Genomic DNA, 12128 nt, shown 5'->3' with positions numbered 1-12128 from the left:
CGACATTTAATACGTCCCAATCGGCGTAAGAGGGTTAAAAGACCTAACACTTAGGTATTAGGTCCAGGATAGATAAAAAAAAAAAAAATAAAATAAAAAAAAAATAAAAAAAAAATAGCAAGAAAGCTTCAGTGACATGGATCACTTGTTTGTCAGTGACTTGGACCACTGGTGTGGATGGTGATTCTAAGAGACCGAATAAGAACAAGAACACCTTGCATATATATCATATTATTAATTTAACTAGAGAAAAGTACTTTACACACACTTAGATCAGTATTAAATACAAAAGAGGCCTCAGTTACATATTAAAGTTACACATACATACACAGAAATAAACAAGACAATATTTGTTACTAGGAACATTTGTTAATGAAATACTGTTTAAATATCAGACTAGTAGACCAAGTCACTATTGATTTCACAAAATCAAGAGTGAGGAAGAAACTTATGGATCAATGAAGACTCATCAGCCTGCTAAACAACTATGTATAGCAATGAGCTCAGGAGATCCATCTAAAAGTGTATTAACCCTTTACTGCCGACTGGACGTATTTTACGTCGACATTTTTTGTCTCTCGTGTGCCGACTGGACGTAATTTACGTCGACATACAAAATTTTTTTTTTAAAAATTCGCAGAAAAATACTTTTACGCCTACCAGCCTAAAACTCTTGAATCACGCGCCTTGGGGGTGGGGATGCTGGGAGTTCAGGGATCAGGTGTTGTTTTGTTTACAATCGTTACGCAGGCGCGCAAGCGCGAATTTCTTTCTTGCCGCACTAAAAAGTATCTGTGACACATCTCGGAATTATTTCGTCACTTTGACATAATTTTTGTACCATTTTAAATTAGCCGTTACCCTGGCGTACTATATATGAAAATGTGCGCATTTTTATGTAGAATACAACAAAAAAATACTCATGATTGTAGCTTTTATCAGTTTTGAGATTTTTCATATAAATAATGATAAGTGCCAAAATTTCAACCTTCGGTCAACTTTGACTCTACCGAAATGGTAAAAAAAAGCAATTGTAAGCTAAAAACTCTTATATTTTAGTAATATTCAATCATTTACCTTAAATTTGCAACTAATTGGAAGTCTCTAGCACAATATTTCGATTTATGGTGAATTTATGAGAAAACTTTTTCCTTACGTCCGCGCGGTAACTCTTCCAAAAAAAATCATACATGCGATTGTGGTAATGTTTGCACCATTTTAAATTAGCCGTTACATAAAGTTTTATATATGAAAATGTGCGCAATTTTATGTAGAATACAACAAAAAATAATTGAAGGTTGTAGCTTTTCTCATTTTTGAAATATTTGCATATAAATCATGATAAATAGAAAAAAACCACGTTCGGTCAACTTTGACTCTACCGAAATGGTCGAAAAACGCAATTGTAAGCTAAAACTCTTACAGTCTAGTAATATTCAGTCATTTATCTTCATCTTGAAACAAATTCAAAGTCTCTAGCACAATATTTAGATTTTATGGTGAATTTAAAAAAAATGCGTACGTTCCATTCACGGAATATTTGCTCCATTTCATATTAGGCATTTCATAGAGTTTTTATATATGAAAATGTGCGCAATTTCATGTAGAATAAAACAAAAAATATTTGTGAAGGTTGTAGCTTTTCTTATTTCCAAAATAATTGCATATAAAAAAATATATACATAAAAAATTTGACATTCGGTCAACTTTAACTCGTCCGATATGGCCGAAAACTGCATTTGTAAGCTAATATTCTTACAGTATAGTAATATTCAATCATTTGTCTTCATTTTGAAAGAAATTGGAAGTCTCTAGGACAATATTTAGATTATGGTGAATTTTTGAAAAAAAAAAATTTGTTTACGTCCGCGCGTTACGAATTCATGCATTATTTTGTGATAATATTTTCTCTGTGTTGCTTTTATCGTTTTACAATGTGTTATATACCAAAATGATTGCAATTTAGTGTACATTACAACGAAAAAAAAGTAACTTGTTACCTTTAACCGTTTCGCGCACCGCAATTTGAATAATATATATATTTAAAATTTCGTTTTTTGCGCTATCATATATCGTATATTTATATATGATAATGATAATTTTTTTCATTTCTGATGGTTGCATACTAAACTTCAGCCAATGACAAAAAAAGGAGCCAAAAATGAACTCTTAATCTTGAAAACTAAGCGCGCTGTGATTTTTTGAAAAAAATATTTTTTCCGCTTCCCCGTTCACTCTGAAACACCTCCGGCACACGGGGAGAAAACATTTTTTTTTTACCGCTTCAGCGTTTAAGGGTTAAAAAATAAGTCTAAGAACAGCTTCGACTAAACAATTGTATATTCAAACATGTCAGACAAAATTATGGACAACAATGCAGAAAAAAACGTACCTTAACAGGGTTTTTTAAAGAGACTAAAGCTAACTTCTGAACTTTATCTGTCATGGTGGCTGAGAAAAGCATGGTTTGGCGTTTTGCTGAACATTGATTCATTATATCTTTCATTTGTTCTTCAAAATGCTCGTCCAACAGTCGGTCTGCTTCATCCAAGACCAAAATCTGAAGATTTAAATGAAATAAAAGGATGAAGAAGCAATAAATCTCTGTTAACAGAAAAAATACCTAAATGTTCCAGAAACTTACATAAATTTGTAGACGATCCAAGAAAGAATTCAGAAATTTTAAAATGAATTTCCCTCATGTATTTAATAATACAAGCAGTCCCCGGTTTACATCAATTTTGGTTATGATGTTCCAAGGTTAAGATGCCTTTCAATTATATTGCCCAGAAATTATTAACAGGTTTGCAATGCATGTTCCAGGGTTACGACACCAATCTGACAAAAGAAATATTCCTCCAAAAAGGCAACTGAACCATTTTAAGCGAGGTTTTCTTAGGATTTTTGAAGATTTTCAATGATGTTCTGGCTTAAGACTTGCCTCAAGAACAGAGCCCCCGTAATTTGTTTGTTTTATATTTTTACGTTGCATGGAACCAGCGGTTATTCAGCAACAGGACCAACAGCTTTATGTGACTTCTGAACCATGTCGAGAGTGAACTTCTATCACCCCTCAATGGAATGCCTGAGAATTAAACTCGCAAAGACCATACCAAACATGCCACTGAGGTGCTGGAACCCCCGTCGTAAACTGGGGACTGCCTGTACGTCCTTGATATGTGGCTTTGTCATCGTTTATATCAGGTTTTCCCTTTAAAGAGGCTAGATGTAAAATGAGTTCCCTGTACCTTACTACCTTGTGCAAATTTTACCTGATTCAGGTCTTAAAGCTGGGTCTCTTTCTCCTAATTTTCAGGACCTAGCTGCTGATCTTTTTCCTGCTACTTCACATCTATTATTTTCCTGTTATAACCACTCATTTCACATCCCGACTTAGTCTCAGTTGCTACTACACTTAATACTGTATAGACCTTATACAGGTATTTTTGTTTGTTAATGGAATATGTACTAATATTAAAAAGTACTTTAACAATCTTTTTCCACATAATCCATCCTATTGCTAGTCTTCTTTTTTTTCGAGCACTCTCAGTACCAGCTTCCAAGTGTAGTATGTCCCCATGATACCAAAAATCTTCTAACTTCTCTAGTCACCTTGGAACCCAAGGCTCTACATCACTGGATTTCCAGGCCTTCCCAGTCTCCTGATGACTTAATCTGTGGCCACTTATGCAGGGAGGCTTATAAGAAGATTTGCCTTTGACTCCTGAATGAAAGAATTTAAGGGGATCAGAGATTTGTAAGGCTGTGAAGCAGAGCAATGCAAGTACTAACAAAAGGCGAGTCCTCTAAGCAGTATACAACGCCAGCTGTCAGTGTGGTGCCAAGGCTTAACAACACTGACTGGAAGGTGAGCACTAGCAAAAGGGAAGATTGCATTGAGAAGCAGTACCGGCAGATGTTGACAAGGAGGCAGCATCCCTCAAGTTAACGAAGGCAACACTAGCCATAGTATTGGTTACATTGTCTTCCAGTGCCTGAATATAATCCTCCGAGACAAGGCTGAAAGTCATTCTGCTTAGGGCAGTAACTTGGAGAGGTTGTATGAGGCTGTCTTGTTTCTTAATCAAGATGCTGACAACCAAGAAAGGTATATAGCATATGTTCACCAAGTTGACTTAAAATAATAGGTGACTGCCTGGACCGGCAAGGAACATTCAAAATTTAAAATGTTTTAAGAATTTCCAGAAATTTTAACACATTAATATTTACAATTTTCAAACTAGTAGTATATGAAACTGAAACCAAACGTTAATTTTATGTAAGGTGGGACTCACAATCTTGCAGAGAAATCTCAAACTTACTTTTCACTGTAAATTAGTTTACCCTAGGATAGAAATTTTATGGAAAATCTGACCCCAAAAAGCATCTCTTACATTGAGCTGCAATTTCTGAATTCTGTGAATCATTCCATTTAATCCTGTCAAGAAACTGAAAAATTTCAAAAGCTTTCCATAATCTACAAAGAAACCAGCATTAATGTCCCATGCTTCAGAATGTTTCTTTTTAACATAGTCAGAATATTGTTTAATTAAGCAGCTGTCACCAGGATCACAGAAACAAACTTTTATTTCATTAAATTAATATAGGTCATGGTTTCCTTTCACCAGCCAGGGTATTGTGATTAAGATTGCCAGAAGACATCCTTGTATATTTATCTCCATAAGTTCTATTTCAATAAGAAACTTTTACCATGGGTTCTGTATCTGTGCCATCAAAGATTTCATGTATGACTACTCAGGACACACCAGTTCATCAATATTCCTCTAAGATACTGCAGTGTCAAACTGATCACTGCCAGTTTTTCCATTCCCTCACATAAATTGCTGAGTAAACTTCCTGGCAGGTTATAGATACAGACACTTGCAATACTGTTATTTTTGTGATAAGCTCCATCACCAAAACATACCTGAGCTATAAAGTTTTCAACTGCACACGTATGTGTTACCGTATTTCATCTGTAATCCATTGCCTGCATTTCTTCTTTAGTTTTCCTTTGTTCTTTTATATGCTTGAATTACAATCCATGGAAACTGACATAGCAAGTTATGATTGATTTTTATTTATTCCTGACAGCACATGCAAATGAATAATAAAATGATGCACTCACCTCAACACCATCAATACCAAAATTTGGAGTATTTTTCAGATGGTCTAAAAGACGTCCAGGGGTCGCAATAACAATATCTGGCATGGTCTTAAGCCTAGCAACTTGGGTGCGAAGATCTAAGCCACCAACTGACAAGGCTGTGTCTATGCTGGTGTACTTTGACAGATCCTTTGTCACCTGAAAAACCTAGACAAAATGACAATTAAAATAACGAAATAAAATCACCCAAATTGACAAAATTACATGACTTTCAGGTATCACAATTTCCAACATATTTTCTACATTCCTTCATCTTCTATTGGTAAATGGAAAAGCTAAAAGTATAAAGTGATCCAGGGAGACATATCACTTTCATGGGCATTACTTATATGAGAATACGCACTCTAATCTGATTTAAGTTTGGTTGTCCTGCCTTGAACGACTATATAAAGCTAGGGCAAAATGCTGAATTTGTAGCTTCTACCCACAAACTTCGAGTTACTCAAAATGAAATTATGACATTTTGTTACTTACTTGTACACACAACTCTCTTGTTGGTAAGAGGACCAATACTCTAGTCACTGCATCATCAGGTGGTCTGTAAATGAGTCGCTCCAGAATTGGGAGCATAAAAGCAGCTGTTTTTCCAGTACCTGTGGCAGCACAACCACAAATATCCCTGCCTTGAAGGGCAACAGGAATTGTGGCAGCCTGGATAGGAGTTGGAGTTTCATATCCCAAACTATCTATAGCCTGATAAAGAAAAAAAGAAACAAGTTTCCAGCCTTGCTTTCTCAGTCAATATTGAGATTTTTATAACGTTCATTGATGAAAAAAAATTATCCTCACAAAATGACACAAATCAAAATTCTTTACGAACCTTCAGCAATGATCGAGACAAATTCATTTCCAGGAATGTAATATCATAATCAACAGGAGGTGCATCTTCAAAGAAATTTGCATTCACTTCATCTTGTTGAATTTGTTCCTTAGTTCTTTTATCTTTAACAGGGCGATCTTTTATCTTTTCTTTCCTCTTCAAATCTAATTCTCTGACTTTCAGAGCATCTGGAGAGAACAAAATGACATTTTTATAATAAATATTTTTTTTTATACTTCCCAAGTAATTACATAGCTATGGTTCCCTGACCTACGGTAGCTTAAAAAAATTCAAAATTGGAGCTACTATCGATATTGTGTAGGTGGGTAGTTCCTACCCATTATCCAGTTTAGGAAACAAACTAGCAGAAGGCTCAATTCGTTATCTGCCTTCACATCCATGTGAGGGGAGGAGGGTGGGCTCCAATCATGTAATTACTTGGTAATTATACATGCCTGGAGTTGGGAACAGCATAGACATTTTTAAACCAAAGCATTAAGGATTAATGAATTGGAATAAAAAGTAACAGCTGCCAGCATTATTACAAATGCCTGTTTCCTTACCTGTTGAGAAAGTTGCTGCAGGAAGTTAATGCCTCTGGTTGGGGGCACTTTACTCAACTAGTAGTGAGCGTGGCGGTAGAGCATAGAGTTGCTCCTACATTAGTGGGGAACTTTGTAGTGGAGGAAGTATACCTTGTGCTAACAAAGCCAAGTACAATTTGCCCTTGCACTGTGTAGACCAGAATAAAAAACAAATACCTACACCACAAAACCAAACACCACCATTACCCATTAAAAAATGACACTGATCTGGTGGGTACTCCAGGTACCAAATATCCCCTGAGTTCCCAAAAAATACATAAACCATGCTTCAAGGCTAGTGAAAAGCCACGGATGAAGAACCTAGACTACTCAAATTTTCAAATACTCCCTCGATGTCCTTTAGATAGTGTGAGGCGAAAACCGATTTACATCTCTAAAACGTTGTTTGTAGAATTGAGGAAATTGATGAATTACGCCTGAAAGCTAGAGATGTGGGCCCCGCTCTAACTTCATGAGCTTTTACTTTCAAAATATTGAAAGCGTCTTCATTTACTTGAGAGTGGGCTTCTGAGAATAGCTCTTTCAAGAAAAAGGATATTGCATTCTTCAACAAAGGAACTGGATTTCTCAGAGAGCACCAAAGGTGTTCAGATGGCCCTCTAACTTTCTCAGTCCTTCAGAGATAGTACTTTAAGGATCTCATAGGACAAAGAAGCCTTTCTTCCTCCTATGCACCTAAAATCACAAATGAGCAACACCAAGGGTTGGCTGGATCCTTATTTTTGACTAAAAAGCACATCTCCTTGCAAGAAACCTATTCTTTTATTAATAGCATGCAGCTTCCTTACACGTCTAGCTGTTGCTAGAGACACTAAGAAGAGAGTCTTCTCCGTAAGTCTTCTAAGAGAGATGTTCTGGAGAGGACTCAAACTGAGGACTTGAGAGCCAATTCAGAAATACATCCAAATTCCATGAGACAGCAGAGGAATTATTTTGTTTCATCGTGTCGAAGAATTTTATAAGGTTGCTGATGTCTTGATTGTTAGACAAGTCGACACCTCTTTGCCTAAACACTGAAGATAGCATCGCCTTGTATCCTTTAATGGTAGATCTTACTAAACGTCTAACATTTCTAAGGAATAATAAAAAGTCTGCTATCTGTTCTACAGATGTTTCTGAAGAGACGTTAGTTCGTCGACACCATTTCCTGAAGACTGTCCACTCTGACTGGTACAGCTTAGAAGACAATCGCCTGCACTTTGCAATAGCTTCTGCAGCTTGGCCTGAAAAGCCTTTTGATCTAACGAGGCGCCTACAGTCTGTAACCTAGAACCAGAGTGGATAATCCTTGATGGAACCTTTGGAAATGGCATTGTCTGAGCAGCCACTTCTTTTGTGGAAGTAGTCTTGAGCAGTCAACTAACATGCGAACAAGATCGGAAAATCATTCTTTCCCAGGCCAAAAGGGAGCCACTGGTGTCATATGTGTTCATTGACAAGTCGCCAACTTGTTGATTACTTCCCTTATCATCCCAAAAGGAGGGAATGCATACAGATCCAGTCACCTCCAATCTAGTAACATGGTATCTACTGACCATGTCCGGGGATCTGAAATCGGAGAGAACAGAGGAAGTCTGTTGTTTTTCACTGTAGTGAAGAGATCTATACTCGGTCTTCCCCATAATTTCCAAAGGAGATGGCAGACCAACAAGTTGAGAGTCCATTCTGTTGGAAGAACTTGTTTGTTGCAGCTCAACTCATCCAAAATCACATTAATCTTTCCTTGAATGAACCTCATTGAAAGTGTCACTTGATTGGCGTTTACCCAAAACAAGAGATCCCTCACTGTCTCGTACAGAGAGAAAGAGTTCCCCCTTGTTTTCGAATATAAGAGAGGGCTGTCGTATTGTCTGTGTGTACCACCACATTCTTCCCACAAACCAGATTTGAAAAGACCTGCAGGCCTGTGTACCACTTCCAGCTCCTTCATGTTGATATGAGCTTTTCTTTAATCTGGGGTCCAAAAGCCTGATACTTCTTAGACCCTTCAGGAGAGCTCCCCAGCCTGTGTCCAAGGCGATGGAATAAAATTGAAGGTCTGGACTCAACTGGAGAAGGGACTTCACCTCCAACAGTATTTCCATGCAAGACCAACACAGAAGGTCCTTTTTGATTTCTGGTGTTATCTTGAATATAAAGGAATCTTGCTGAGTCTTCCTGGACCAATTTGCCTTTAGGAAAAACTGCAGAGGTCTCATATGCAGTCTTCCCAAAGTAACAAAAATTACAATTTTAAAATAAAATAAGATTTTATGTATACTTACCAAGTAGTTACATAGCTACAGTTTCTAAATCCATCGGCAGCTAGAATTTTTGAAATTTGTGGTAGCGCTAGTTTGTTTTGGTCAGGTGATGCGCCCCCCCCAACCCCTCCGCACACTATTGGGGGAGAGAGGAACCAACACCGCATGAAAATCAGTTGTTTATGCCCTACTATCCATGTGAGGGGAGGAGGGAGGGCTTTGGTCATGCAACTACTTGGTAAGTATACATAAAATCTTATTTTATTATAAAAATCTCATTTTTATGTATGCAACTTACCAAGTGGTTACATAGCTGAATCCCACATTGTAGGAGGTCGGATCCATGGATATGGATATGCACTTATTTTTTATAATTAATGAATATAAAATATGTACTTAGTGCTAGCATCCATGAGAATGCTTCTTGGTTCCTTACCTGTTAAAAGAGCTGAACAGATGATTACTGCCTCTGGAAGACGCTCATTGTAACTCGTAGGGACGTGGCAGTATAGCCAGGAGTCGTCCTCTACTTAGTGGGATCCATGCAGTTAAGGAATAGTCCGTGGCTAGCATGGTCAACCGAAAGGTGTCCCTGCCCAGGACACAGTACCATACAATATCATATTTACCAGAGCAAAAACATATCACCTCCAAAATTATAATAAAATTCATAACCAACTATAAACTTGACTGAAGGGTACTCCTAGTACACCAATAGTACCTCCAGGCTCCCCTTAAAACAACAACCACCTTATTCAAGGCGAAGAGACTACAATAGGAAGGAATGACTTCCTACACACCCTTACCTAATGCTGTGCCAGCTGCTAAATACAGACCCAGGGTACTGCAATTTTCATAAACCGTTTCGAATTCTCGCAGGTAATGAGAAGCGAACACTAATTTGCATTTCCCATAAGTTGCTTGTATAATCGAATCCAAAGAGAGGTTATGTTTAAAGGAGCATGACGTAGCCACAGCTCACCTTTTGAGCCTTCACTTTTAGTGTATTAAAATCTGTTTCTCTCAATTGGGAATGAGACTCTACAATAACATTATGGGAGAGAAGGATTCTTTACAGAACACCGTAAATGATCAGATGAGCCCCTCATTTTTCCTGTCTTTTGTAGATAACATTTTAGGGCTCTGGCCAGACACAGTAACATCTCTTCTTCTTCTGGTCCTCCTAAGCCCATCAGACTTTTAATAATGAAAGAATGAGGCCACGGCTTGGATGGTCTCGTTTTTCGCCAAAAACCCCATGGTTAATCCCACACTCTTGTCCATGTCATGTAGTTCACTCACCTTTTTGCTGTAGACAAGGCTACCAGGAATAGGGTCTTTCTTGTCAAATCTTTCAACGATGCACTGCACCATGGCTCAAACGGGGGTTCCGACAGCCATTTAGCTAATTAAGGACTATACATCTAGGTTCCAAGATAAGATCTTCAAACCTTTAACTTTTCTGTATCAAAGGATTTAATGAGATTCAAAAGATCTTTGTTCGTTGATAGAGCCAATCCTCTGTGTTTAAAAATTTATCCCAACATTGCCTTACATCCTCTGATTGTGGAGGTAGACAAGTTCCTAACTGTTCTCAAATGTAACAGGAAGTCTGCTATTTTTGTTATAGATGTCTTAGAGGACAAAATGTTATGTTCTTTACACCAGGTTCTAAAAACTGTCCACTTTGCCTGGTAGACATCACTTGAAGATTCCTTCTGCACTGAGCAATAGCTCTTGCCACTTGGTTTGAAAAAGCTTTCGCTCGTAAGTCATCGGACAATCTGTAAGCAGTCAGGGACAGAGTGGACAGCCCTTGATGGCACCTTCTGAAGTGGGGCTATCTGAGTAGATCAGTTTTCTGTGGAAGTAACCTTGACCAATCCACCAGATCTAGTAGATCTGGAAGCCATTCTTGTGCTGGCCAGAATGGAGGAATGAGAGTCATCGAGATGTGGTGAGATCTGAATTTGTTGACGACTTCTCTCATCATCCTGAGTGGAGGGAATGCACACAAGTCTTTGTTCGACCAGTCCAAAAGCATCATACCGGTCGCCCAAGCTTTTGGGTCTGGGGCTGGCTAGCAGTAGAGGGAGATGATGGCTTCTTGCTGTGGCAAACAGATCTAGCATTGACTTGCCCCAAAATTTCCATAGATCGAGGCACACCACTCAGTTCATCATCCACTCTGTGGGAAGGACTCGCCGATAACCAGTTATCGGCCCTTGGTTATCGACACCATAAGAATCCTTACTGCACGTCATAAGCATCCTTACGGCACCATAAGCTCCCTTGTGGCCATAAGGCACTGATAACCGGAACTCGTCCTGTTATGGTGCAATAAATTGCCATCATCGATAACAGTCTGACAATAACCTGGGACTGCCAGTAACCCCCCTTGGATGGCAGTCAATTCCTTCCGATTTATATGGCACTGTTTCTGTTGCACATTCCAAGTCCCTGAGACTTCCTTTTCCCCTAGTATCACTCCCCAACCTTGATCTGACGGAGCTGAAAAGAACACTACGTTGGGGTCAGCGGTAGAAAAGACTTTCCTCTTAAAAGCCTGTCTTTTAACTTACACCACTGCATGTCCTCCTTTATCTCTTTTGTGATTTGGAACATAGAAGAGTCTGGAAATTCTTCCTGTTCCAGTTTACCCTGAGAAAGAACTGTAGATTCCTCATATGCAGTCTGCCCAGTGTCACAAACTGTTCTATTGAGGATAGCATGCCCAATAGACTCATCCATTCCTCACTGAGCATTTCTGAAGGACTAGAAATCGCTCTACCTTCTGTAAGCTCGACACGACTCCATTCTTTGTAGGGATGGAAAAGCCCGAAAACTCACCGAGTCTATCCTCATCCCCAAATAGACTAGCTCCTGACATGGGAGTAACTGTGACTTTTGCCAGTTTATTAGCAGTCCTAATTCCTGAGCTAATGATAAGAGTCTTCTGTAGATCCTATGTGCACTTCTTTGTTTGTAACCAAAGAAGCCAATCATCTAAGTATAAGGATATTCTTATCCCGATTAGATGTACGTAACCATTTCGCAATGGGAGCTAGGACTCGAGTGAACACTTGTGTCTTCCATATCGATGGAGATTATCCAATCCCCCTGACAGATTGATGATAGGACCATCTGAATCGTCTCCATCTTGAACTTTGTCTTCAGCACAAATTGGTTCAGAGTGCTTACATCCAACACAGGGCTCCAGCCCCCCGATGACTTGGGCACTATAAATAGACAATTGTAAAATCCTGGGGTTAATGGTTCTTCTACTAACTCTT

The 12128-nt window shown here is 38.5% G+C and overlaps 2 protein-coding genes across 2 annotated transcripts in view; one reads left to right on the top strand and one right to left on the bottom strand.

Annotated features, from left to right (window-relative positions):
- LOC135221252 (uncharacterized) overlaps window positions 1–12128 on the top strand; it is a 291718-nt gene that overhangs the window by 180327 nt on the left and 99263 nt on the right. The gene's annotated exons all lie outside the window — the stretch shown is intronic.
- Window positions 1–12128, bottom strand: part of LOC135220785 (probable ATP-dependent RNA helicase DDX27) — a 173608-nt gene that overhangs the window by 63761 nt on the left and 97719 nt on the right. Inside the window, exons 3-6 of the mRNA XM_064258262.1 lie at window positions 5988–6175; window positions 5642–5860; window positions 5129–5314; window positions 2393–2560 (exon numbers count right to left, since the gene is read on the bottom strand). Coding sequence (XP_064114332.1) covers window positions 2393–2560; window positions 5129–5314; window positions 5642–5860; window positions 5988–6014 — 600 coding nt within the window. The 5' untranslated portion in view covers window positions 6015–6175. The remainder of the gene's footprint in view (window positions 1–2392; window positions 2561–5128; window positions 5315–5641; window positions 5861–5987; window positions 6176–12128) is intronic.

Source organism: Macrobrachium nipponense, chromosome 2 (assembly GCF_015104395.2).
Source record: "Macrobrachium nipponense isolate FS-2020 chromosome 2, ASM1510439v2, whole genome shotgun sequence".
Taxonomy (NCBI): domain Eukaryota; kingdom Metazoa; phylum Arthropoda; class Malacostraca; order Decapoda; family Palaemonidae; genus Macrobrachium; species Macrobrachium nipponense.
The sequence above is the reverse complement of the archived record's forward strand: the minus strand, read 5'-3'. Positions and strand labels throughout refer to the sequence as shown.